The sequence below is a fragment of the Clarias gariepinus genome, chromosome 12, assembly GCF_024256425.1.
Source record: "Clarias gariepinus isolate MV-2021 ecotype Netherlands chromosome 12, CGAR_prim_01v2, whole genome shotgun sequence".
In the NCBI taxonomy this organism is placed as follows: domain Eukaryota; kingdom Metazoa; phylum Chordata; class Actinopteri; order Siluriformes; family Clariidae; genus Clarias; species Clarias gariepinus.
In genome coordinates this window covers 14,990,974-15,015,781 of record NC_071111.1, presented here as the reverse complement: position 1 = coordinate 15,015,781, position 24,808 = coordinate 14,990,974, and the positions used below count along the sequence as shown (strand labels likewise).

General features: G+C 42.6%; 1 protein-coding gene and 18 non-coding genes across 19 annotated transcripts; 9 read left to right on the top strand and 10 right to left on the bottom strand.

Moving 5' to 3' along the window:
* Positions 1-560: 560 nt before the first annotated feature.
* trnaa-ugc (transfer RNA alanine (anticodon UGC)) lies at positions 561-632 on the bottom strand. Its single transcript has one exon. It is a non-coding gene; the product is annotated as a tRNA-Ala (tRNA).
* Positions 633-921: 289 nt separating this feature from the next.
* On the top strand, positions 922-993 carry trnaa-cgc (transfer RNA alanine (anticodon CGC)). Its single transcript has one exon. It is a non-coding gene; the product is annotated as a tRNA-Ala (tRNA).
* Positions 994-2,081: 1,088 nt separating this feature from the next.
* Positions 2,082-2,153, bottom strand: trnaa-ugc (transfer RNA alanine (anticodon UGC)). Its single transcript has one exon. It is a non-coding gene; the product is annotated as a tRNA-Ala (tRNA).
* Positions 2,154-2,442: 289 nt separating this feature from the next.
* On the top strand, positions 2,443-2,514 carry trnaa-cgc (transfer RNA alanine (anticodon CGC)). Its single transcript has one exon. It is a non-coding gene; the product is annotated as a tRNA-Ala (tRNA).
* Positions 2,515-3,602: 1,088 nt separating this feature from the next.
* Positions 3,603-3,674, bottom strand: trnaa-ugc (transfer RNA alanine (anticodon UGC)). Its single transcript has one exon. It is a non-coding gene; the product is annotated as a tRNA-Ala (tRNA).
* A 289-nt stretch (positions 3,675-3,963) lies between these two features.
* trnaa-ugc (transfer RNA alanine (anticodon UGC)) lies at positions 3,964-4,035 on the top strand. The gene has a single exon. It is a non-coding gene; the product is annotated as a tRNA-Ala (tRNA).
* Positions 4,036-5,123: 1,088 nt separating this feature from the next.
* trnaa-ugc (transfer RNA alanine (anticodon UGC)) lies at positions 5,124-5,195 on the bottom strand. Its single transcript has one exon. It is a non-coding gene; the product is annotated as a tRNA-Ala (tRNA).
* Positions 5,196-6,645: 1,450 nt separating this feature from the next.
* On the bottom strand, positions 6,646-6,717 carry trnaa-ugc (transfer RNA alanine (anticodon UGC)). The gene has a single exon. It is a non-coding gene; the product is annotated as a tRNA-Ala (tRNA).
* Positions 6,718-7,007: 290 nt separating this feature from the next.
* trnaa-cgc (transfer RNA alanine (anticodon CGC)) lies at positions 7,008-7,079 on the top strand. Its single transcript has one exon. It is a non-coding gene; the product is annotated as a tRNA-Ala (tRNA).
* A 1,088-nt stretch (positions 7,080-8,167) lies between these two features.
* trnaa-ugc (transfer RNA alanine (anticodon UGC)) lies at positions 8,168-8,239 on the bottom strand. The gene has a single exon. It is a non-coding gene; the product is annotated as a tRNA-Ala (tRNA).
* A 1,450-nt stretch (positions 8,240-9,689) lies between these two features.
* On the bottom strand, positions 9,690-9,761 carry trnaa-ugc (transfer RNA alanine (anticodon UGC)). Its single transcript has one exon. It is a non-coding gene; the product is annotated as a tRNA-Ala (tRNA).
* Positions 9,762-11,211: 1,450 nt separating this feature from the next.
* Positions 11,212-11,283, bottom strand: trnaa-ugc (transfer RNA alanine (anticodon UGC)). Its single transcript has one exon. It is a non-coding gene; the product is annotated as a tRNA-Ala (tRNA).
* A 289-nt stretch (positions 11,284-11,572) lies between these two features.
* On the top strand, positions 11,573-11,644 carry trnaa-cgc (transfer RNA alanine (anticodon CGC)). Its single transcript has one exon. It is a non-coding gene; the product is annotated as a tRNA-Ala (tRNA).
* A 1,088-nt stretch (positions 11,645-12,732) lies between these two features.
* trnaa-ugc (transfer RNA alanine (anticodon UGC)) lies at positions 12,733-12,804 on the bottom strand. Its single transcript has one exon. It is a non-coding gene; the product is annotated as a tRNA-Ala (tRNA).
* A 289-nt stretch (positions 12,805-13,093) lies between these two features.
* Positions 13,094-13,165, top strand: trnaa-cgc (transfer RNA alanine (anticodon CGC)). The gene has a single exon. It is a non-coding gene; the product is annotated as a tRNA-Ala (tRNA).
* Positions 13,166-14,253: 1,088 nt separating this feature from the next.
* Positions 14,254-14,325, bottom strand: trnaa-ugc (transfer RNA alanine (anticodon UGC)). The gene has a single exon. It is a non-coding gene; the product is annotated as a tRNA-Ala (tRNA).
* A 289-nt stretch (positions 14,326-14,614) lies between these two features.
* On the top strand, positions 14,615-14,686 carry trnaa-cgc (transfer RNA alanine (anticodon CGC)). Its single transcript has one exon. It is a non-coding gene; the product is annotated as a tRNA-Ala (tRNA).
* A 4,795-nt stretch (positions 14,687-19,481) lies between these two features.
* Positions 19,482-19,553, top strand: trnaa-cgc (transfer RNA alanine (anticodon CGC)). Its single transcript has one exon. It is a non-coding gene; the product is annotated as a tRNA-Ala (tRNA).
* A 271-nt stretch (positions 19,554-19,824) lies between these two features.
* Positions 19,825-23,999, top strand: lyrm5a (LYR motif containing 5a). Its single transcript, XM_053508723.1, has 3 exons — positions 19,825-19,908; positions 23,107-23,182; positions 23,352-23,999. The coding sequence occupies exons 2-3, from the start codon at positions 23,138-23,140 to the stop codon at positions 23,562-23,564; spliced, it is 258 nt and encodes an 85-aa protein (XP_053364698.1). The 5' UTR covers positions 19,825-19,908; positions 23,107-23,137; the 3' UTR covers positions 23,565-23,999.
* The last annotated feature ends 809 nt before the right edge of the window (positions 24,000-24,808 follow it).

The following is a 24,808-nucleotide window of genomic DNA, read 5'->3' as shown; positions in this document are numbered from 1 at the left end:
TGGTGAAGTATATAGGGGAGTCTTCGATTTCTGTGATAATAGACGAGAGCACATACAACCGCAATGCATGGTTTTCATCATCCTTACGGAGAGAATGCACGGTGTATTTGTTAACTGCAAACTTGACCTATCACGTAGAGAACTATACGGAGTGCAGTAAGGAGCCTATAAAGAAGCCTCTTGCAAATCATGCATTCTCCCACTGAGCTACATCCCCACAGCGATTGAGCAGCATTACTTTGTAGAACAGGGAAGTCGAATTGGCAATTCCTAGCGATGACGTCATCGTTGGCCTAAACCACCCGATCAACCGTGGATGAAAATAGCAAAGGAGGGATTTCTTTTGTTTAAGGAGGTCTGCTGTTAGGGATTTTTCCAATGAGCATTTGGAAGGGGAAAAGCATTTGTAGGTTAGTTCTTTTGTTTGAACCTTTTTCCAGAGAAGTCAAGAGTCCGTCTGGAGATGCCAGTGTACGGATGTACAGTAGACATCTTCAAATGCACTATAGAGAGAACTATACAGAGTTTGATGTGCCATGAAACGCTCATAAAGAAGCGTTTGGAGATGCCGGGGATTGAACCCGGGGCCTCATACATGCAAAGCATGCGCTCTACCACTGAGCTACATCCCCCAACGGCCACGTTAGACTGTAGCACAGGGAAGTTGAATCGGCGAATCCTGGTGATGCCATCGTATCTCTACTATTGGTCACATGCCATTTTCGAGGGCCCTTGATGGTTGAGCTCCCTCTAGAGGTGAATCTTTAAATGACTTGTGTTTAAACAAGAACGAGTACCTGCATTATACAGATGCTTCTTTCCAAGACGCCACTATTGTCCTTCAGTGCCTGTTAGCACCTCTGAGAAAGGGTGACGTGTTTTCCGGAGACGATCGGGAACGTCGGGTGATCTTCACCCTGTGGGGATGTAGCTCAGTGGTAGAGCGCATGCTTCGCATGTATGAGGTCCCGTGTTCAACCCCCGGCATCTCCATGAAGCAGCACATTTTAAACAAAAGAAAGTAATGGCTAATGGGGAAGTTACATCGAATTACTAAATCCCCGCAAAATTGTAATGCCTAACAGCCCCGTTTTCAGCATTCAGATTATTACTTTCCACATAAACCTCTTAAAAAATCTTTGATATTGTGTAATGTGAACTATATTCACTGTCCAGAACCTGTGATCATAACATACGGTATGCCTAGGCTCAACGTAATGAAAGCTACTTACACCCTCACACGCATTTACACCAAGGGTTATAACTCGACTTGAAATGATACATGGATACCAAGACCTGATTTCTTTGTGTTGCTTCAACCAGACAGTGGATTCAATGTGGCAACAGCCTCCACCAAAATTCACACACCTGAGCTTCAGCTAGCTATATTGCTTGCCACACAGCTATTGGATGAAAAGACAAGTTGGGGCAATCAGTAGGCTCAGGCTTGCGAAAAGGACTTGAGTATTCATCGTACAGCCCTTACTTGCTCTGTGATTTCCCCTTGAATATTTAAAGCCTTGGTGAAGTATATAGGGGAGTCTTCGATTTCTGTGATAATAGACGAGAGCACATACAACCGCAATGCATGGTTTTCATCATCCTTACGGAGAGAATGCACGGTGTATTTGTTAACTGCAAACTTGACCTATCACGTAGAGAACTATACGGAGTGCAGTAAGGAGCCTATAAAGAAGCCTCTTGCAAATCATGCATTCTCCCACTGAGCTACATCCCCACAGCGATTGAGCAGCATTACTTTGTAGAACAGGGAAGTCGAATTGGCAATTCCTAGCGATGACGTCATCGTTGGCCTAAACCACCCGATCAACCGTGGATGAAAATAGCAAAGGAGGGATTTCTTTTGTTTAAGGAGGTCTGCTGTTAGGGATTTTTCCAATGAGCATTTGGAAGGGGAAAAGCATTTGTAGGTTAGTTCTTTTGTTTGAACCTTTTTCCAGAGAAGTCAAGAGTCCGTCTGGAGATGCCAGTGTACGGATGTACAGTAGACATCTTCAAATGCACTATAGAGAGAACTATACAGAGTTTGATGTGCCATGAAACGCTCATAAAGAAGCGTTTGGAGATGCCGGGGATTGAACCCGGGGCCTCATACATGCAAAGCATGCGCTCCACCACTGAGCTACATCCCCCACTGGCCACATGAGACTGTAGCACAGGGAAGTTTAATCGGCGAATCCTGGTGATGCCATCGTATCTCTACTATTGGTCACATGCCATTTTCGAGGGCCCTTGATGGTTGAGCTCCCTCTAGAGGTGAATCTTTAAATGACTTGTGTTTAAACAAGAACGAGTACCTGCATTATACAGATGCTTCTTTCCAAGACGCCACTATTGTCCTTCAGTGCCTGTTAGCACCTCTGAGAAAGAGTGACGTGTTTTCCGGAGACGATCGGGAACGTCGGGTGATCTTCACCCTGTGGGGATGTAGCTCAGTGGTAGAGCGCATGCTTCGCATGTATGAGGTCCCGGGTTCAATCCCCGGCATCTCCATGAAGCAGCACATTTTAAACAAAAGAAAGTAATGGCTAATGGGGAAGTTACATCGAATTACTAAATCCCTGCAAAATTGTAATGCCTAACAGCCCCGTTTTCAGCATTCAGATTATTACTTTCCACATAAACCTCTTAAAAAATCTTTGATATTGTGTAATGTGAACTATATTCACTGTCCAGAACCTGTGATCATAACATACGGTATGCCTAGGCTCAACGTAATGAAAGCTACTTACACCCTCACACGCATTTACACCAAGGGTTATAACTCGACTTGAAATGATACATGGATACCAAGACCTGATTTCTTTGTGTTGCTTCAACCAGACAGTGGATTCAATGTGGCAACAGCCTCCACCAAAATTCACACACCTGAGCTTCAGCTAGCTATATTGCTTGCCACACAGCTATTGGATGAAAAGACAAGTTGGGGCAATCAGTAGGCTCAGGCTTGCGAAAAGGACTTGAGTATTCATCGTACAGCCCTTACTTGCTCTGTGATTTCCCCTTGAATATTTAAAGCCTTGGTGAAGTATATAGGGGAGTCTTCGATTTCTGTGATAATAGACGAGAGCACATACAACCGCAATGCATGGTTTTCATCATCCTTACGGAGAGAATGCACGGTGTATTTGTTAACTGCAAACTTGACCTATCACGTAGAGAACTATACGGAGTGCAGTAAGGAGCCTATAAAGAAGCCTCTTGCAAATCATGCATTCTCCCACTGAGCTACATCCCCACAGCGATTGAGCAGCATTACTTTGTAGAACAGGGAAGTCGAATTGGCAATTCCTAGCGATGACGTCATCGTTGGCCTAAACCACCCGATCAACCGTGGATGAAAATAGCAAAGGAGGGATTTCTTTTGTTTAAGGAGGTCTGCTGTTAGGGATTTTTCCAATGAGCATTTGGAAGGGGAAAAGCATTTGTAGGTTAGTTCTTTTGTTTGAACCTTTTTCCAGAGAAGTCAAGAGTCCGTCTGGAGATGCCAGTGTACGGATGTACAGTAGACATCTTCAAATGCACTATAGAGAGAACTATACAGAGTTTGATGTGCCATGAAACGCTCATAAAGAAGCGTTTGGAGATGCCGGGGATTGAACCCGGGGCCTCATACATGCAAAGCATGCGCTCTACCACTGAGCTACATCCCCCACTGGCCACATTAGACTGTAGCACAGGGAAGTTGAATCGGCGAATCCTGGTGATGCCATCGTATCTCTACTATTGGTCACATGCCATTTTCGAGGGCCCTTGATGGTTGAGCTCCCTCTAGAGGTGAATCTTTAAATGACTTGTGTTTAAACAAGAACGAGTACCTGCATTATACAGATGCTTCTTTCCAAGACGCCACTATTGTCCTTCAGTGCCTGTTAGCACCTCTGAGAAAGGGTGACGTGTTTTCCGGAGACGATCGGGAATGTCGGGTGATCTTCACCCTGTGGGGATGTAGCTCAGTGGTAGAGCCCATGCTTTGCATGTATGAGGTCCCGGGTTCAATCCCCGGCATCTCCATGAAGCAGCACATTTTAAACAAAAGAAAGTAATGGCTAATGGGGAAGTTACATCGAATTACTAAATCCCCGCAAAATTGTAATGCCTAACAGCCCCGTTTTCAGCATTCAGATTATTACTTTCCACATAAACCTCTTAAAAAATCTTTGATATTGTGTAATGTGAACTATATTCACTGTCCAGAACCTGTGATCATAACATACGGTATGCCTAGGCTCAACGTAATGAAAGCTACTTACACCCTCACACGCATTTACACCAAGGGTTATAACTCGACTTGAAATGATACATGGATACCAAGACCTGATTTCTTTGTGTTGCTTCAACCAGACAGTGGATTCAATGTGGCAACAGCCTCCACCAAAATTCACACACCTGAGCTTCAGCTAGCTATATTGCTTGCCACACAGCTATTGGATGAAAAGACAAGTTGGGGCAATCAGTAGGCTCAGGCTTGCGAAAAGGACTTGAGTATTCATCGTACAGCCCTTACTTGCTCTGTGATTTCCCCTTGAATATTTAAAGCCTTGGTGAAGTATATAGGGGAGTCTTCGATTTCTGTGATAATAGACGAGAGCACATACAACCGCAATGCATGGTTTTCATCATCCTTACGGAGAGAATGCACGGTGTATTTGTTAACTGCAAACTTGACCTATCACGTAGAGAACTATACGGAGTGCAGTAAGGAGCCTATAAAGAAGCCTCTTGCAAATCATGCATTCTCCCACTGAGCTACATCCCCACAGCGATTGAGCAGCATTACTTTGTAGAACAGGGAAGTCGAATTGGCAATTCCTAGCGATGACGTCATCGTTGGCCTAAACCACCCGATCAACCGTGGATGAAAATAGCAAAGGAGGGATTTCTTTTGTTTAAGGAGGTCTGCTGTTAGGGATTTTTCCAATGAGCATTTGGAAGGGGAAAAGCATTTGTAGGTTAGTTCTTTTGTTTGAACCTTTTTCCAGAGAAGTCAAGAGTCCGTCTGGAGATGCCAGTGTACGGATGTACAGTAGACATCTTCAAATGCACTATAGAGAGAACTATACAGAGTTTGATGTGCCATGAAACGCTCATAAAGAAGCGTTTGGAGATGCCGGGGATTGAACCCGGGGCCTCATACATGCAAAGCATGCGCTCCACCACTGAGCTACATCCCCCACTGGCCACATGAGACTGTAGCACAGGGAAGTTGAATCGGCGAATCCTGGTGATGCCATCGTATCTCTACTATTGGTCACATGCCATTTTCGAGGGCCCTTGATGGTTGAGCTCCCTCTAGAGGTGAATCTTTAAATGACTTGTGTTTAAACAAGAACGAGTACCTGCATTATACAGATGCTTCTTTCCAAGACGCCACTATTGTCCTTCAGTGCCTGTTAGCACCTCTGAGAAAGGGTGACGTGTTTTCCGGAGACGATCGGGAACGTCGGGTGATCTTCACCCTTGTGGGCATGTAGCTCAGTGGTAGAGCGCAGGCTTCGCATGTATGAGGTCCTGGGTTCAATCCTTGGCATCCCCATGAAGCAGCACATTTTAAACAAAAGAAAGTAATGGCTAATGGGGAAGTTACATCGAATTACTAAATCCCCGCAAAATTGTAATGCCTAACAGCCCCGTTTTCAGCATTCAGATTATTACTTTCCACATAAAGCTCTTAAAAAATCTTTGATATTGTGTAATGTGAACTATATTCACTGTCCAGAACCTGTGATCATAACATACGGTATGCCTAGGCTCAACGTAATGAAAGCTACTTACACCCTCACACGCATTTACACCAAGGGTTATAACTCGACTTGAAATGATACATGGATACCAAGACCTGATTTCTTTGTGTTGCTTCAACCAGACAGTGGATTCAATGTGGCAACAGCCTCCACCAAAATTCACACACCTGAGCTACAGCTAGCTATATTGCTTGCCACACAGCTATTGGATGAAAAGACAAGTTGGGGCAATCAGTAGGCTCAGGCTTGCGAAAAGGACTTGAGTATTCATCGTACAGCCCTTACTTGCTCTGTGATTTCCCCTTGAATATTTAAAGCCTTGGTGAAGTATATAGGGGAGTCTTCGATTTCTGTGATAATAGACGAGAGCACATACAACCGCAATGCACGGTTTTCATCATCCTTACGGAGAGAATGCACGGTGTATTTGTTAACTGCAAACTTGACCTATCACATAGAGAAATATACGGAGTGCAGTAAGGAGCCTATAAAGAAGCCTCTTGCAAATCATGCATTCTCCCACTGAGCTACATCCCCACAGCGATTGAGCAGCATTACTTTGTAGAACAGGGAAGTCGAATTGGCAATTCCTAGCGATGACGTCATCGTTGGCCTAAACCACCCGATCAACCGTGGATGAAAATAGCAAAGGAGGGATTTCTTTTGTTTAAGGAGGTCTGCTGTTAGGGATTTTTCCAATGAGCATTTGGAAGGGGAAAAGCATTTGTAGGTTAGTTCTTTTGTTTGAACCTTTTTCCAGAGAAGTCAAGAGTCCGTCTGGAGATGCCAGTGTACGGATGTACAGTAGACATCTTCAAATGCACTATAGAGAGAACTATACAGAGTTTGATGTGCCATGAAACGCTCATAAAGAAGCGTTTGGAGATGCCGGGGATTGAACCCGGGGCCTCATACATGCAAAGCATGCGCTCCACCACTGAGCTACATCCCCCACTGGCCACATGAGACTGTAGCACAGGGAAGTTGAATCGGCGAATCCTGGTGATGCCATCGTATCTCTACTATTGGTCACATGCCATTTTCGAGGGCCCTTGATGGTTGAGCTCCCTCTAGAGGTGAATCTTTAAATGACTTGTGTTTAAACAAGAACGAGTACCTGCATTATACAGATGCTTCTTTCCAAGACGCCACTATTGTCCTTCAGTGCCTGTTAGCACCTCTGAGAAAGGGTGACGTGTTTTCCGGAGACGATCGGGAACGTCGGGTGATCTTCACCCTTGTGGGGATGTAGCTCAGTGGTAGAGCGCAGGCTTCGCATGTATGAGGTCCTGGGTTCAATCCTTGGCATCCCCATGAAGCAGCACATTTTAAACAAAAGAAAGTAATGGCTAATGGGGAAGTTACATCGAATTACTAAATCCCCGCAAAATTGTAATGCCTAACAGCCCCGTTTTCAGCATTCAGATTATTACTTTCCACATAAAGCTCTTAAAAAATCTTTGATATTGTGTAATGTGAACTATATTCACTGTCCAGAACCTGTGATCATAACATACGGTATGCCTAGGCTCAACGTAATGAAAGCTACTTACACCCTCACACGCATTTACACCAAGGGTTATAACTCGACTTGAAATGATACATGGATACCAAGACCTGATTTCTTTGTGTTGCTTCAACCAGACAGTGGATTCAATGTGGCAACAGCCTCCACCAAAATTCACACACCTGAGCTTCAGCTAGCTATATTGCTTGCCACACAGCTATTGGATGAAAAGACAAGTTGGGGCAATCAGTAGGCTCAGGCTTGCGAAAAGGACTTGAGTATTCATCGTACAGCCCTTACTTGCTCTGTGATTTCCCCTTGAATATTTAAAGCCTTGGTGAAGTATATAGGGGAGTCTTCGATTTCTGTGATAATAGACGAGAGCACATACAACCGCAATGCATGGTTTTCATCATCCTTACGGAGAGAATGCACGGTGTATTTGTTAACTGCAAACTTGACCTATCACGTAGAGAACTATACGGAGTGCAGTAAGGAGCCTATAAAGAAGCCTCTTGCAAATCATGCATTCTCCCACTGAGCTACATCCCCACAGCGATTGAGCAGCATTACTTTGTAGAACAGGGAAGTCGAATTGGCAATTCCTAGCGATGACGTCATCGTTGGCCTAAACCACCCGATCAACCGTGGATGAAAATAGCAAAGGAGGGATTTCTTTTGTTTAAGGAGGTCTGCTGTTAGGGATTTTTCCAATGAGCATTTGGAAGGGGAAAAGCATTTGTAGGTTAGTTCTTTTGTTTGAACCTTTTTCCAGAGAAGTCAAGAGTCCGTCTGGAGATGCCAGTGTACGGATGTACAGTAGACATCTTCAAATGCACTATAGAGAGAACTATACAGAGTTTGATGTGCCATGAAACGCTCATAAAGAAGCGTTTGGAGATGCCGGGGATTGAACCCGGGGCCTCATACATGCAAAGCATGCGCTCCACCACTGAGCTACATCCCCCACTGGCCACATGAGACTGTAGCACAGGGAAGTTGAATCGGCGAATCCTGGTGATGCCATCGTATCTCTACTATTGGTCACATGCCATTTTCGAGGGCCCTTGATGGTTGAGCTCCCTCTAGAGGTGAATCTTTAAATGACTTGTGTTTAAACAAGAACGAGTACCTGCATTATACAGATGCTTCTTTCCAAGACGCCACTATTGTCCTTCAGTGCCTGTTAGCACCTCTGAGAAAGGGTGACGTGTTTTCCGGAGACGATCGGGAACGTCGGGTGATCTTCACCCTTGTGGGCATGTAGCTCAGTGGTAGAGCGCAGGCTTCGCATGTATGAGGTCCTGGGTTCAATCCTTGGCATCCCCATGAAGCAGCACATTTTAAACAAAAGAAAGTAATGGCTAATGGGGAAGTTACATCGAATTACTAAATCCCCGCAAAATTGTAATGCCTAACAGCCCCGTTTTCAGCATTCAGATTATTACTTTCCACATAAAGCTCTTAAAAAATCTTTGATATTGTGTAATGTGAACTATATTCACTGTCCAGAACCTGTGATCATAACATACGGTATGCCTAGGCTCAACGTAATGAAAGCTACTTACACCCTCACACGCATTTACACCAAGGGTTATAACTCGACTTGAAATGATACATGGATACCAAGACCTGATTTCTTTGTGTTGCTTCAACCAGACAGTGGATTCAATGTGGCAACAGCCTCCACCAAAATTCACACACCTGAGCTACAGCTAGCTATATTGCTTGCCACACAGCTATTGGATGAAAAGACAAGTTGGGGCAATCAGTAGGCTCAGGCTTGCGAAAAGGACTTGAGTATTCATCGTACAGCCCTTACTTGCTCTGTGATTTCCCCTTGAATATTTAAAGCCTTGGTGAAGTATATAGGGGAGTCTTCGATTTCTGTGATAATAGACGAGAGCACATACAACCGCAATGCACGGTTTTCATCATCCTTACGGAGAGAATGCACGGTGTATTTGTTAACTGCAAACTTGACCTATCACATAGAGAAATATACGGAGTGCAGTAAGGAGCCTATAAAGAAGCCTCTTGCAAATCATGCATTCTCCCACTGAGCTACATCCCCACAGCGATTGAGCAGCATTACTTTGTAGAACAGGGAAGTCGAATTGGCAATTCCTAGCGATGACGTCATCGTTGGCCTAAACCACCCGATCAACCGTGGATGAAAATAGCAAAGGAGGGATTTCTTTTGTTTAAGGAGGTCTGCTGTTAGGGATTTTTCCAATGAGCATTTAGAAGGGGAAAAGCATTTCTAGGTTAGTTCTTTTGTTTGAACCTTTTTCCAGAGAAGTCAAGAGTCCGTCTGGAGATGCCAGTGTACGGATGTACAGTAGACATCTTCAAATGCACTATAGAGAGAACTATACAGAGTTTGATGTGCCATGAAACGCTCATAAAGAAGCGTTTGGAGATGCCGGGGATTGAACCCGGGGCCTCATACATGCAAAGCATGCGCTCCACCACTGAGCTACATCCCCCACTGGCCACATGAGACTGTAGCACAGGGAAGTTGAATCGGCGAATCCTGGTGATGCCATCGTATCTCTACTATTGGTCACATGCCATTTTCGAGGGCCCTTGATGGTTGAGCTCCCTCTAGAGGTGAATCTTTAAATGACTTGTGTTTAAACAAGAACGAGTACCTGCATTATACAGATGCTTCTTTCCAAGACGCCACTATTGTCCTTCAGTGCCTGTTAGCACCTCTGAGAAAGGGTGACGTGTTTTCCGGAGACGATCGGGAACGTCGGGTGATCTTCACCCTTGTGGGGATGTAGCTCAGTGGTAGAGCGCAGGCTTCGCATGTATTAGGTCCTGGGTTCAATCCTTGGCATCCCCATGAAGCAGCACATTTTAAACAAAAGAAAGTAATGGCTAATGGGGAAGTTACATCGAATTACTAAATCCCCGCAAAATTGTAATGCCTAACAGCCCCGTTTTCAGCATTCAGATTATTACTTTCCACATAAAGCTCTTAAAAAATCTTTGATATTGTGTAATGTGAACTATATTCACTGTCCAGAACCTGTGATCATAACATACGGTATGCCTAGGCTCAACGTAATGAAAGCTACTTACACCCTCACACGCATTTACACCAAGGGTTATAACTCGACTTGAAATGATACATGGATACCAAGACCTGATTTCTTTGTGTTGCTTCAACCAGACAGTGGATTCAATGTGGCAACAGCCTCCACCAAAATTCACACACCTGAGCTACAGCTAGCTATATTGCTTGCCACACAGCTATTGGATGAAAAGACAAGTTGGGGCAATCAGTAGGCTCAGGCTTGCGAAAAGGACTTGAGTATTCATCGTACAGCCCTTACTTGCTCTGTGATTTCCCCTTGAATATTTAAAGCCTTGGTGAAGTATATAGGGGAGTCTTCGATTTCTGTGATAATAGACGAGAGCACATACAACCGCAATGCACGGTTTTCATCATCCTTACGGAGAGAATGCACGGTGTATTTGTTAACTGCAAACTTGACCTATCACATAGAGAAATATACGGAGTGCAGTAAGGAGCCTATAAAGAAGCCTCTTGCAAATCATGCATTCTCCCACTGAGCTACATCCCCACAGCGATTGAGCAGCATTACTTTGTAGAACAGGGAAGTCGAATTGGCAATTCCTAGCGATGACGTCATCGTTGGCCTAAACCACCCGATCAACCGTGGATGAAAATAGCAAAGGAGGGATTTCTTTTGTTTAAGGAGGTCTGCTGTTAGGGATTTTTCCAATGAGCATTTAGAAGGGGAAAAGCATCTGTAGGTTAGTTCTTTTGTTTGAACCGTTTTCCAGAGAAGTCAAGAGTCCGTCTGGAGATGCCAGTGTACGGATGTACAGTAGACATCTTCAAATGCACTATAGAGAGAACTATACAGAGTTTGATGTGCCATGAAACGCTCATAAAGAAGCGTTTGGAGATGCCGGGGATTGAACCCGGGGCCTCATACATGCAAAGCATGCGCTCTACCACTGAGCTACATCCCCCACTGGCCACATTAGACTGTAGCACAGGGAAGTTGAATCGGCGAATCCTGGTGATGCCATCGTATCTCTACTATTGGTCAAATGCCATTTTCGAGGGCCCTTGATGGTTGAGCTCCCTCTAGAGGTGAATCTTTAAATGACTTGTGTTTAAACAAGAACGAGTACCTGCATTAGACAGATGCTTCTTTCCAAGACGCCACTATTGTCCTTCAGTGCCTGTTAGCACCTCTGAGAAAGGGTGACGTGTTTTCCGGAGACGATCGGGAACGTCGGGTGATCTTCAGCCTGTGGGGATGTAGCTCAGTGGTAGAGCGCATGCTTCGCATGTATGAGGTCCCGGGTTCAATCCCCGGCATCTCTATGAAGCAGCACATTTTAAACAAAAGAAAGTAATGGCTAATGGGGAAGTTACATCGAATTACTAAATCCCCGCAAAATTGTAATGCCTAACAGCCCCGTTTTCAGCATTCAGATTATTACTTTCCACATAAAGCTCTTAAAAAATCTTTGATATTGTGTAATGTGAACTATATTCACTGTCCAGAACCTGTGATCATAACATACGGTATGCCTAGGCTCAACGTAATGAAAGCTACTTACACCCTCACACGCATTTACACCAAGGGTTATAACTCGACTTGAAATGATACATGGATACCAAGACCTGATTTCTTTGTGTTGCTTCAACCAGACAGTGGATTCAATGTGGCAACAGCCTCCACCAAAATTCACACACCTGAGCTTCAGCTAGCTATATTGCTTGCCACACAGCTATTGGATGAAAAGACAAGTTGGGGCAATCAGTAGGCTCAGGCTTGCGAAAAGGACTTGAGTATTCATCGTACAGCCCTTACTTGCTCTGTGATTTCCCCTTGAATATTTAAAGCCTTGGTGAAGTATATAGGGGAGTCTTCGATTTCTGTGATAATAGACGAGAGCACATACAACCGCAATGCACGGTTTTCATCATCCTTACGGAGAGAATGCACGGTGTATTTGTTAACTGCAAACTTGACCTATCACATAGAGAACTATACGGAGTGCAGTAAGGAGCCTATAAAGAAGCCTCTTGCAAATCATGCATTCTCCCACTGAGCTACATCCCCACAGCGATTGAGCAGCATTACTTTGTAGAACAGGGAAGTCGAATTGGCAATTCCTAGCGATGACGTCATCGCTGGCCTAAACCACCCGATCAACCGTGGATGAAAATAGCAAAGGAGGGATTTCTTTTGTTTAAGGAGGTCTGCTGTTAGGGATTTTTCCAATGAGCATTTGGAAGGGGAAAAGCATTTGTAGGTTAGTTCTTTTGTTTGAACCTTTTTCCAGAGAAGTCAAGAGTCCGTCTGGAGATGCCAGTGTACGGATGTACAGTAGACATCTTCAAATGCACTATAGAGAGAACTATACAGAGTTTGATGTGCCATGAAACGCTCATAAAGAAGCGTTTGGAGATGCCGGGGATTGAACCCGGGGCCTCATACATGCAAAGCATGCGCTCTACCACTGAGCTACATCCCCCACTGGCCACATTAGACTGTAGCACAGGGAAGTTGAATCGGCGAATCCTGGTGATGCCATCGTATCTCTACTATTGGTCACATGCCATTTTCGAGGGCCCTTGATGGTTGAGCTCCCTCTAGAGGTGAATCTTTAAATGACTTGTGTTTAAACAAGAACGAGTACCTGCATTATACAGATGCTTCTTTCCAGGACGCCACTATTGTCCTTTAGTGCCTGTTAGCACCTCTGAGAAAGGGTGACGTGTTTTCCGGAGACGATCGGGAACGTCGGGTGATCTTCAGCCTGTGGGGATGTAGCTCAGTGGTAGAGCGCATGCTTCGCATGTATGAGGTCCCGGGTTCAATCCCCGGCATCTCTATGAAGCAGCACATTTTAAACAAAAGAAAGTAATGGCTAATGGGGAAGTTACATCGAATTACTAAATCCCCGCAAAATTGTAATGCCTAACAGCCCCGTTTTCAGCATTCAGATTATTACTTTCCACATAAAGCTCTTAAAAAATCTTTGATATTGTGTAATGTGAACTATATTCACTGTCCAGAACCTGTGATCATAACATACGGTATGCCTAGGCTCAACGTAATGAAAGCTACTTACACCCTCACACGCATTTACACCAAGGGTTATAACTCGACTTGAAATGATACATGGATACCAAGACCTGATTTCTTTGTGTTGCTTCAACCAGACAGTGGATTCAATGTGGCAACAGCCTCCACCAAAATTCACACACCTGAGCTTCAGCTAGCTATATTGCTTGCCACACAGCTATTGGATGAAAAGACAAGTTGGGGCAATCAGTAGGCTCAGGCTTGCGAAAAGGACTTGAGTATTCATCGTACAGCCCTTACTTGCTCTGTGATTTCCCCTTGAATATTTAAAGCCTTGGTGAAGTATATAGGGGAGTCTTCGATTTCTGTGATAATAGACGAGAGCACATACAACCGCAATGCACGGTTTTCATCATCCTTACGGAGAGAATGCACGGTGTATTTGTTAACTGCAAACTTGACCTATCACATAGAGAACTATACGGAGTGCAGTAAGGAGCCTATAAAGAAGCCTCTTGCAAATCATGCATTCTCCCACTGAGCTACATCCCCACAGCGATTGAGCAGCATTACTTTGTAGAACAGGGAAGTCGAATTGGCAATTCCTAGCGATGACGTCATCGTTGGCCTAAACCACCCGATCAACCGTGGATGAAAATAGCAAAGGAGGGATTTCTTTTGTTTAAGGAGGTCTGCTGTTAGGGATTTTTCCAATGAGCATTTGGAAGGGGAAAAGCATTTGTAGGTTAGTTCTTTTGTTTAAACCTTTTTCCAGAGAAGTCAAGAGTCCGTCTGGAGATGCCAGTGTACGGATGTACAGTAGACATCTTCAAATGCACTATAGAGAGAACTATACAGAGTTTGATGTGCCATGAAACGCTCATAAAGAAGCGTTTGGAGATGCCGGGGATTGAACCCGGGGCCTCATACATGCAAAGCATGCGCTCCACCACTGAGCTACATCCCCCACTGGCCACATGAGACTGTAGCACAGGGAAGTTGAATCGGCGAATCCTGGTGATGCCATCGTATCTCTACTATTGGTCACATGCCATTTTCGAGGGCCCTTGATGGTTGAGCTCCCTCTAGAGGTGAATCTTTAAATGACTTGTGTTTAAACAAGAACGAGTACCTGCATTATACAGATGCTTCTTTCCAAGACGCCACTATTGTCCTTCAGTGCCTGTTAGCACCTCTGAGAAAGGGTGACGTGTTTTCCGGAGACGATCGGGAACGTCGGGTGATCTTCAGCCTGTGGGGATGTAGCTCAGTGGTAGTGCGCATGCTTCGCATGTATGAGGTCCCGGATTCAATCCCCGGCATCTCCATGAAGCAGCACATTTTAAACAAAAGAAAGTAATGGCTAATGGGGAAGTTACATCGAATTACTAAATCCCCGCAAAATTGTAATGCCTAACAGCCCCGTTTTCAGCATTCAGATTATTACTTTCCACATAAAGCTCTTAAAAAATCTTTGATATTGTGTAATGTGAACTATATTCACTGTCCAGAACCTGTGATCATAACATACGGTATGCCTAGGCTCAACGTAATGAAAGCTACTTACACCCTCACACGCATTTACACCAAGGGTTATAACTCGACTTGAAATGATACATGGATACCAAGACCTGATTTCTTTGTGTTGCTTCAACCAGACAGTGGATTCAATGTGGCAACAGCCTCCACCAAAATTCACACACCTGAGCTACAGCTAGCTATATTGCTTGCCACACAGCTATTGGATGAAAAGACAAGTTGGGGCAATCAGTAGGCTCAGGCTTGCGAAAAGGACTTGAGTATTCATCGTACAGCCCTTACTTGCTCTGTGATTTCCCCTTGAATATTTAAAGCCTTGGTGAAGTATATAGGGGAGTCTTCGATTTCTGTGATAATAGACGAGAGCACATACAACCGCAATGCACGGTTTTCATCATCCTTACGGAGAGAATGCACGGTGTATTTGTTAACTGCAAACTTGACCTATCACATAGAGAACTATACGGAGTGCAAGTAAGGAGTACGGAGTGCAGTAAGGAGCCTATAAAGAAGCCTCTCGGAGATGCCGGGGACTGACTCCAGGGCCTCGTACATGCAAATCATGCATTCTCCCACTGAGCTACATCCCCACAGCGATTGAGCAGCATTACTTTGTAGAACAGGGAAGTCGAATTGGCAATTCCTAGCGATGACGTCATCGTTGGCCTAAATCACCCGATCAACCGTGGATGAAAATAGCAAATGAGGGATTTCTTTTGTTTGAACCTTTTTCCAGAGAAGTCAAGAGTCCGTCTGGAGATGCCAGTGTACGGATGTACAGTAGACATCTTCAAATGCACTATAGAGAGAACTATACAGAGTTTGATGTGCCATGAAATGCTATCAGATGCAATCAGGTCGCATGTCTGACGTCCTGGGTTCAATCCCCGGCATCTCCATGAAGCAGCACATTTTAAACATGAGCTACATCCTCACGACAGACAAGCTACATTAGATTGTAGCACAGGGACGTTGAATCAGGAAATCCTCATCTGTCCATTGTTTGTCATTTTCCCCACACATCGCTAACCTCACTCGCTCTTGTAGATTTCTTCTTTACAATATCAGAAGAATTCACCCATTTCTTTCTTCACAGACTACTCAGGTTCTTGTTCAGTACCTTGTTATTTCAAGACTGGACTACTGCAACTTACTCCTGGCAGGCCTGCCTCTGTCCACGATTCGTCCTCTGCAACTGATTCAGAATGCAGCAGCACGTCTAGTTTTTAACCTTTCCAAGTTCTCCCACACCCCACCACACCTCTGCTCCCTGCACTGGCTTCCTGTAGCTGCCCGCATCAAATTAAATTCAAAACGCTGATGCTTGCCTACAAAGCTAAAAATGGCCCAGGACCCACTTACCTTTCTACTCATACCACACCATGAACTGCACCACGTTCTCTCCGATCCTCCAGCACTGCTCGTCTCATCCCACACTCTCTCTTAGGGATCGAGGGCGACATTCATCCAGGCTTTTTTTTTTTTGTTCTGGCACCTAGGTGGTGAAACGAACTTCCTCTAGATGTCCGTACAGCAGAGACTTTGACTATCTGTAAACGACGACTCAAGACGCATCTGTTTCTCCAGTACTTGGACTAACCCCCCCCCCCCCCACAAAAAAAAAAACTCTTCCCAGTTGTGTTGGACTAATGGCACTTGGTTATTAACCTAGTTAACACAGTGTTAGTATGTATCCAATGATGTAAACTTTAAAGCACTTTTTGTAAGTTGCTCTGGATATGAGCATCTGCCAAATGCCTAAATGTAAATGTAAATCATGCCAATGCCATCCTATCTCTACTATTGGTCAAATTGCAATTTTCAGGGCCCCTAGATGGTTGAGCTCCCTCTAGAGGTGAATCTTTAAATGACTTGTGTTTAAACAAGAACGAGTACCTGCATTAAGCAGATGCTTCTTTCCAAGACGCCACTTTTGTCCTTCAGTGCCTGTTAGCACCTCTGGCAAAGTGTGGGGTGTTTTCCGGAGACGATCGGGAACGTTGGACGTTCTTCACCCTGTGGGGATGTAGCTCGATAGTAGAGTGCATGCTTTGCATGTATGAGGTCCCGGATTCAATCCCTGGTATCTCCATGAAACAGCACATTTTAAACATAAGGAAGTAATAGCTAAAGGGAAAATTACATTGAATTACTAAAACCCCCCAAAATTGTAATGCCTAACAGCCCCGTTTTCAGCATTCAGATTATTTCTTTCCACATAAACCTTATAAAAATGTGAACTATATTCACTGTCCAGAGCCTCTGATCATATCATACAGTATGCCTAGGCTCGACGTAATAAAAGCTACTTACACCCACACACGCATTCATACCAAGGGTTATAACTCGAGTTGAACTCTTACTTGCTATGTGATTTCCCCTTGAATATTTAAAGCCTTGGTGAAGTATATAGGGGAGTCTTCGATTTCTGTAATAACAGACGAGAGCACATACAACCGCAATGCACGGTTTTTGTCATCCTTAAGGAGAGAATGCACGCTGCATTTGTTAACTGCAAACTTGACCCATCACGTAGAGAACTACAGTATAAGGAGTGCGATGTGCAGTAAGGAGCCTATAAAGAAGTCTCCGTTAGAGTGTGTGAGGAGGAGGGTAGTTTGTGAAGGCGAGTTTGAGAGGAGTAGGGGAAGGGGCATGCTCTCCAATGACGCGCACACACACATAATGAAATCAGGCTAACAGAGAGAGGGAAAATGGACCTTCAACCTCTTTAATGGGACCTGCTTTTGCTTTACATGTACGCACAAATGTGTTATAATAAAGAGTACACGCGCTCTACACACGCTAAAAAAAGCTAAAAGAGGCTTTACATGGATACACGTGGTCACGATGTTATAGTAAACAGAACACATGCGGAGTGATGTTGATTAGACTAGACGCGCACTAAGACTGAGCGGGGATGGATCATTACCCACAATTCCGCAGCGCAAGATAGAGAAAAACTATTGTGATTACGTGGCGTTGGACATTAAAACAAGAAATGCATGCGTGCTACATGATGCCTGGTACTTGTAAAGGTACACGGTGCTCGTTTTTCAAGTAAAAATTTATTTTAAAAAAATTATTCTCGTCTTGCAGAAGTTTTGCAAACCGTGTTACTCGCCATCCGAGGTTTCTCTGTATCTCTTCCCATTTCTCACGTTTGATTACAAAATGCCCCATTGTACATATGCCCTGATTATTTATGAATGTTTCATTTCTTATTAGGCAGTTGCATGACAGAAAAAGTGCTGTCAAAAAGTTCAAGATATTTTAATCTTTATGGTAACATGGCTCGGTGGCACGTGGGTGTAGTGGTTAGCACTGTTGCCTTGCACCTCTAGGGTCTGGGTTCAATTCCTGTATCTGTGTGCATGAAGTCTGCATGTTCTCCTTGTGTTTGATGGGTTTACTCCGGTTTCCTCCCACAGTCTAAAGATATGTAGGTTAGGCTAATTGGCATTCCCAAAATTGCCTGGAGTGCCCTAAGTCTTCTGGGATAGGCTTCAGGCCCCTGTGACCCTGAATACAGGATAAAGTGGTATAGGAGGTAAAAGAGAGAGGTAATGTGGATTTACCTGATTTGTGTATTGCCAATCACAATGTTGTCTATCTCATTGCTGATTTTACATGGTGCAAGCATATAGGCTAAATGTGTAGTAAATCTCTGTGTAAGGTAGCAGTATGTACAGTTGCTAAATTGAAGATTAAACTTAAATGTGCGCGTCTTTGCAGGCACGGTTGTTTTTGTGTGGCGTTGCTACGTTACCTGAATGCTAACTGGCAGCGGCGGGAGATTTTACTAATGCTAACTGGCAGCAGCAGGAGATTTTACTAATGCTAACTGGCAGCGGCGGGAGATTTTACTAATGCTAACCGGCAGCGGCGGGAGATTAACCTGTACTGCGAGCAGCTCAGGATGGCAAATAGTCCATCATTTAAACAAAACAAAAAAAACGTCCACTAAAATATAAATCAGATTCTGAGACGTGGAACAGTTTTCTCATACAGATGGTTTGTGTGTATAGGTGTGTGATATATGACAATTCTTTTTAGAATTAAATATTGTACATAGATAGGTTAAATAAAACAAATGTGTTTATCCCTAAGATTCCATTTAGCATTTAATTCAAGAAAAAAAAAGACTTTTTATACACATTCTTAATTGCAGATGCTGAAATGACATACACTATTACATCAGTGAGCCCAGTTTTCATGATCTCACCTAGGGCCTCACAACCCCACAGGCTGCCAGTGGGTGGATGCATCTTTTCCCAGTGCCTGCTTTGTTTCCCCTGGGCACTAAACTTTCCTTCAGAGAAATTCTACGCGCTATCACAAACAAGAACAGCAACGCCATCGTGTATCTACTATTGGTCACATCTTATAATCGGTTCTCTTGAGGGATGAGCTCTACCTAGAGGTGAACCTTTAAATCTCCATTAAGCGCCAGTTTTGTCCCTCAGGGTCTTTGGCCACCAGGTCCGTTGTTCTGCTGTGTAAATTAACTTGCCAACGAGTAATCACCTCATTTGATTTGTCTTTGGTATTGTGCTTGAAAATGGCCCACTCGTTCTAGCCTGTGGGGATGTAGCTCAGTGGTAGAGCGCATGCTTCGCATGTATGAGGTCCCGGGTTCAATCCCCGGCATCTCCATAAAACAGCATGTTTTAAACATTTCAAAGTAATGGCTTAAAGAGAAATGAAAACAATGTAGAGTTTACCAGCCCTGTTTTCAGCATTTATATTATTTATTCTTTTAAAAAAAAAACGTCTTATACATGTCATACAGTATGCATAGACTCTATTTACCAAAATCTATATCAGTTTTGAAAGCTATTTATTCCAACCAGTCTAGTCTGTATAACAAACAGTAAATATGCCAGATTGTATTTTCAGAGCTTTTATATTGAAGAATATCAGCGGTGGACCGCCCACATCTTTCACGTCACTAGTTGAAGGCAAGCGACCTCACCTCACAGTAACCTTCTGATCTGAACCTGAAATGACGGTGAGTCTTTGTAAAGCTTTGGAAATATGCGAGGTTTTAAACCAGACAAATTTCCTGGTGCTGTTACATTTAGGTGGAAAAAAGATCATCAGCAGCAATAAGCGGTTCATAGCAGGACGTGAGAAGGTCACATGCATGAAAAAGAAACTACACGAGAAGAACTAATTATTGCACTAACTGCACTAATTATTAAATACCCCTTCTTCATCTAAAATCAAATTTTTTTATCATATTAGTTGTGTTTCTTTAGTTATATAATGAACACGTTTGTAATTTGATTAACGTTCAGCTTCGTTCCAGTTGTTTTGTTTTGTATTTGCGTTTTGTGTTGCGTCTGTGCCTCCTGCTTGCCGTAGTTTATTGTTTTATTGCATAGTCATACTGCACTGAAACAAACAGCAAACCACTGCTAAATGTTATAAAAGGTAGTACTATTTACAATTGTATTATGTAGTAAATAGATGCAAATAAATGAAATACCTAATATTACAAATAGGTTTAAAAAAAGGTTTAACAAAGAAAAGAAACGTGTAACATTTTGAATGATCAAAATTCAAAATTCTACATGTATAGATTGCTAACTAGGTAAAATAATTCCTTTTTACAAAACTGCAGATTTTTCTTGTCTTATTTTTCCCCTCATAAGCATCTGATGATTATTATTGATGTTTAAGTAAAAAGGATGTTCAAGGGACTTTTGTTTATTTGGAATAACAGAACACAGTTACAAAAGTAAAAACTACCTTTATTTCTCTAAATAATTCCCAGCTAAACTAATGTACTTATCCCAAATCTCAACTAGTGCTTGGATACCACCATGGTATAAAGTTTTCTCAGTATGCCATAGCTACAGTATATTCAGACTGCCTGTTTCACATCTGAAACGCTGCAACTTAAGGCTGGGCGATAATACGATAACGTTATGTATCGCGATAGACACGTGATCGATATCAATTAAAAAAAATGTGTTCGATAAAACGGTCGATAATTTTTATTCTTTGTCGGAGGAAACCAAGGTCGCGAAGCTAGTTTGGTTGCTGTCATGCGCACTCACTCCGTGACCGGCACTAGGACCCTGAAGTAGTACGGTGGTCGCGATTCAGGAAGTATAAAAGGAGACAAGATAACGCTTCACATCGCTCAGTCATTGAGTCTGCCCATGCCGTTTCCGATGCTTCGCCGGATCTTATGTGATTTTGCGTCCAATTCCTAATTAAGTGTGTGTTGCTAGAATGCGGTGTTAGCTTCCCCGCTTTATTTTGTCGTTTCTCGCGGTAGCGCAACAGCTCGTTAATTCATGCCCATGCAGTGATGAGAAAGACAAACGAGTCGATGCATGTCCATTCTTTTATTTTCTGCGTTGTCAGGCGATATTACAAACGTCCGTGTGGATTCCGTCCTTAAATCAAACCAAAAACTACTAAATGCTAGCTCTATATTCCAGCTCATCTCACATTTCCGCGTTCACGCACATTGGACTGCATTACACTCCCGTAAACAGCTGCTGTAAAATCAACCTCTCTCCCGCAACAGCGGGTATAATTGTGTAAACTCTTGCTCTCGGCGTGAGAGAGTTCTTACAATGACTTGCGTGGTTATCCTGCCTGTTCGCGCTATTTCCGCGTTTGGATTTACCGTCTACTCTACAAGGGCTAACTGCTAGTCTTCTGGTCCGCTTCTGGTTGCCCGTGACAGTTGCATTAACAAAGGCGCTCGCTCTCTGGTAACCTAGCAACGTAGGGAGTGATACACTAACGTCAATCATGTAACAGTATCACATTTGGTTGCGCCATGTCGTTGTCTCATGCTGGTCTCCTGGATTCCTCTTCAAAAGCAGAAAATGCACTTTGAGTTTATATAAAATAATTATTTGAGTTTTCCATGGTTATTGACATTTCTGTCTTAATAACTGAGGGGACTATGATCAGAGGAAGGTTAAGTTTAAAATAAAAATGTATAATGTAATATATTTTTCTCCTGGTCTTTATTTTAAATGGGTCATAAAAATATTAATAATTATCGATGTCGACTGATATGAAACACTGATATTGTGATACAGTTTTCAGCCATATCGCCCAGCCCTACTGTAACTGCAAGAGGTCTTGGTGAATGATTGTGTGTACAGTTCTCACAGACAGAAGCGCAAGTTGGTGATAAGTGATCTGTCTGCCAGATTGAGGTGGTTTGGACATGTTTAGAGGAGAGATTGTGAATATATCGGTAGAAGGATGCTGAGGTTGGAACCGCCAGGCAGGAGGTCTAGAGGAAGACCAAAGAGGAGATTCATGGATGCAGTGAGAGAGGACATGAAGTTAGTTGGTGTGAGAGTTTGTTGGAGGCAGATGATTTGCTGTAGAGACTCCTGAAAGAGAACAGCCGAAAGACAAAGAAGAAAAACAATCAAATGTTTTCCCTCGGCTGGTTCATATCACTATACTGTGAATGAAGACTTCTGTACATTTCAATCTACCTTCATTCAGAAGAAATGTCTTCATAAGTCCTGGTTTGACTTGAACGCCTCTCATATATACCTGTTTCTGTCACAACAACTTACTTTGACTAACTACTTACTAGGTGGTCATGATAGAATACATGACATAATACAAGTACCATAAAAGATCACCAAACAATGAGTGCTGGATATTTTGTAACCTAAATACTAGTTTTTACATGAAAAGTGTGAATTATGTGTAAGGTGATCATGTGACATTAGTATTATGGTCTGGTGGTGAAATGATGGGAGATGTAGTCCTGCACCTTGCTTAGCAGAAACCTGACATTATTATTATTATTATTAATATTATTATTATTGCATGGACATAATTATGATGATGTAAAGGAATGCCTATAAAAATATTACAAGAACCAAGTCACTCCTGGAATTTAAACGCTGTTTGAATCATCATCTCTTCAGGTTAACTGTCCAAAAATCTATTAAAAATGTAAGAAAAGCAGAGACAATTAATAAGCAGACAATGTATGTACTGCTGCATTTATTAATGGCTTCTTCCCAGTGGATCTGTCTAAGCTTCATCTTTAAATCCGGTATAATTTCTTTAAATCTGGTATATATAAGTGCATCTCCGACAGTCAGTATGATAGTATGCAGTTTTGTGATGGAGTCTAAAACAATATTAAAATTTGTGTTACAAGTGCCACTTCATAACCACTGTGTTCATTTTGTGTTTTCTATTATAGGTCAGTTAGTGCTTTGGAGAAAAAAGGAACAATGAGCAATCCACTTAGAGGAGAAGTTATCAGATTGTACAAGAATGTGAGAAAATCTCTGCTTTTATGAATCGTATCTAGTTTGTCATCATGCATAAGGAATATCTGTGTATGTGTATTTTATATTGACTTCAGTATTGGAATCTGCAGTTACAATACTGTATAAATCACATGGCTTTAACAAGTTTGTTATGCTTTTTTTGTTTGTTTAAAAGCTTCTCTATCTTGGAAGGGAATACCCAAAAGGCACAGTTTACTTCAGGGAGCGCCTAAAATCAGCTTTTCTGAAGAACAAAGATGTCACAGACCCTGAGAAGATTCGAAAGCTTGTTGATCGAGGGGAATTTGTGATTAAGGAACTGGAGGCCCTTTATTTCCTCAGAAAATACAGAGCCATGAAGAAGCGCTATTACGAACCAGAACAGTAATGCCATTGAGTCTCTACTCTTGATCACATGCTACTGGATATTGTGGATGAAGCATTTATAAACATTAGTAAGATGTTTTTCTTTGGTGCTGCCAAGAAGCATTTGGAGATGGAAAAGCTATTTCAGGCTTACTCGGTTTTTACATTTTAAGAAGATTATTACAGTGGTGTTGCAGCAGTGTGCGTATCCATTGTGCAAATCAGAATGCCCAACCTGCCACTGCTAGGACTGAGTGCTAAACCAAGGACCACAGCACCATATCTCTATCAGGGAAGACCACAGCACCATATCTCGATCAGGGAAGACACTATCCTAATTTGAAAAAGACTGTTCTCAATTGCCAATGATTTTGTAAATAACTCTATAACTCTATAAACATCACTATATGTGATGGTGGATGAGCGTGAATACTACAATAAATTAAGATATTAGGCATATATTTGTGTTGTTTATTTATTTATAGCTAGTTTGTGGGCAGAGTGATGAACAATGTCTACTAAAGGCTTAGAGATGTTGGCTTACAGAAGTTGATTTTTTATTTTATTTTAAAGTGCTATGCAAAAGTGGCTAAACCACCCCTATTTTTTTCACATTATATTCTAAAAGAGCTTTCTGAAAGACTTTTTAGAAAGTTTTGGCTCTCGTTCTTAGTCCATTCCCTGTACCTGAACAGTTTTAGAAAGATGCTTTCAATCATTCAAGTGTACAAAAAGCTGAAGTCAAAAACCAGTGAGAAACAGGTGCAGATGATAACAGATGAACAGGCCGGTGATGAGTATACTGGTGATGCTGAGTGGTTGAAACAGATAAGGGGAAATAAAGTTGCGGCTAAGATTAAATTATCCACCAACTTTTAAATGCTTTTGCTGGGCCCAAGCCTCAAAAAGAATGAGATTGAATGGTCTTGAATGGTGGTTATCCTAATGAGAAAGAACAGCAACAACATTTAACAGGTTGTGGGGTAATGAGGTGATAGTTTTGTATATGTTAATCAAGCCTCTTGAATGTGCACACTTTCTAACATTTGACAGTCATGCAGCAAATTAAAATTCTTCTTCTTCTTCGTCTTGTTTGAAAGTTAGTCTTTTAATTAAAAAGTGTTTTGTGGAAAAACATAATATAAATCTTCTGATTAGAGCTGGTCTTAGTATTTGGCAAATGCAACCACAGACAAACATACAACTTTTTTGACTGTGCATTTATTTATTTAACAAAAATTAAACTATAAAGAAAAAAACTGCTTC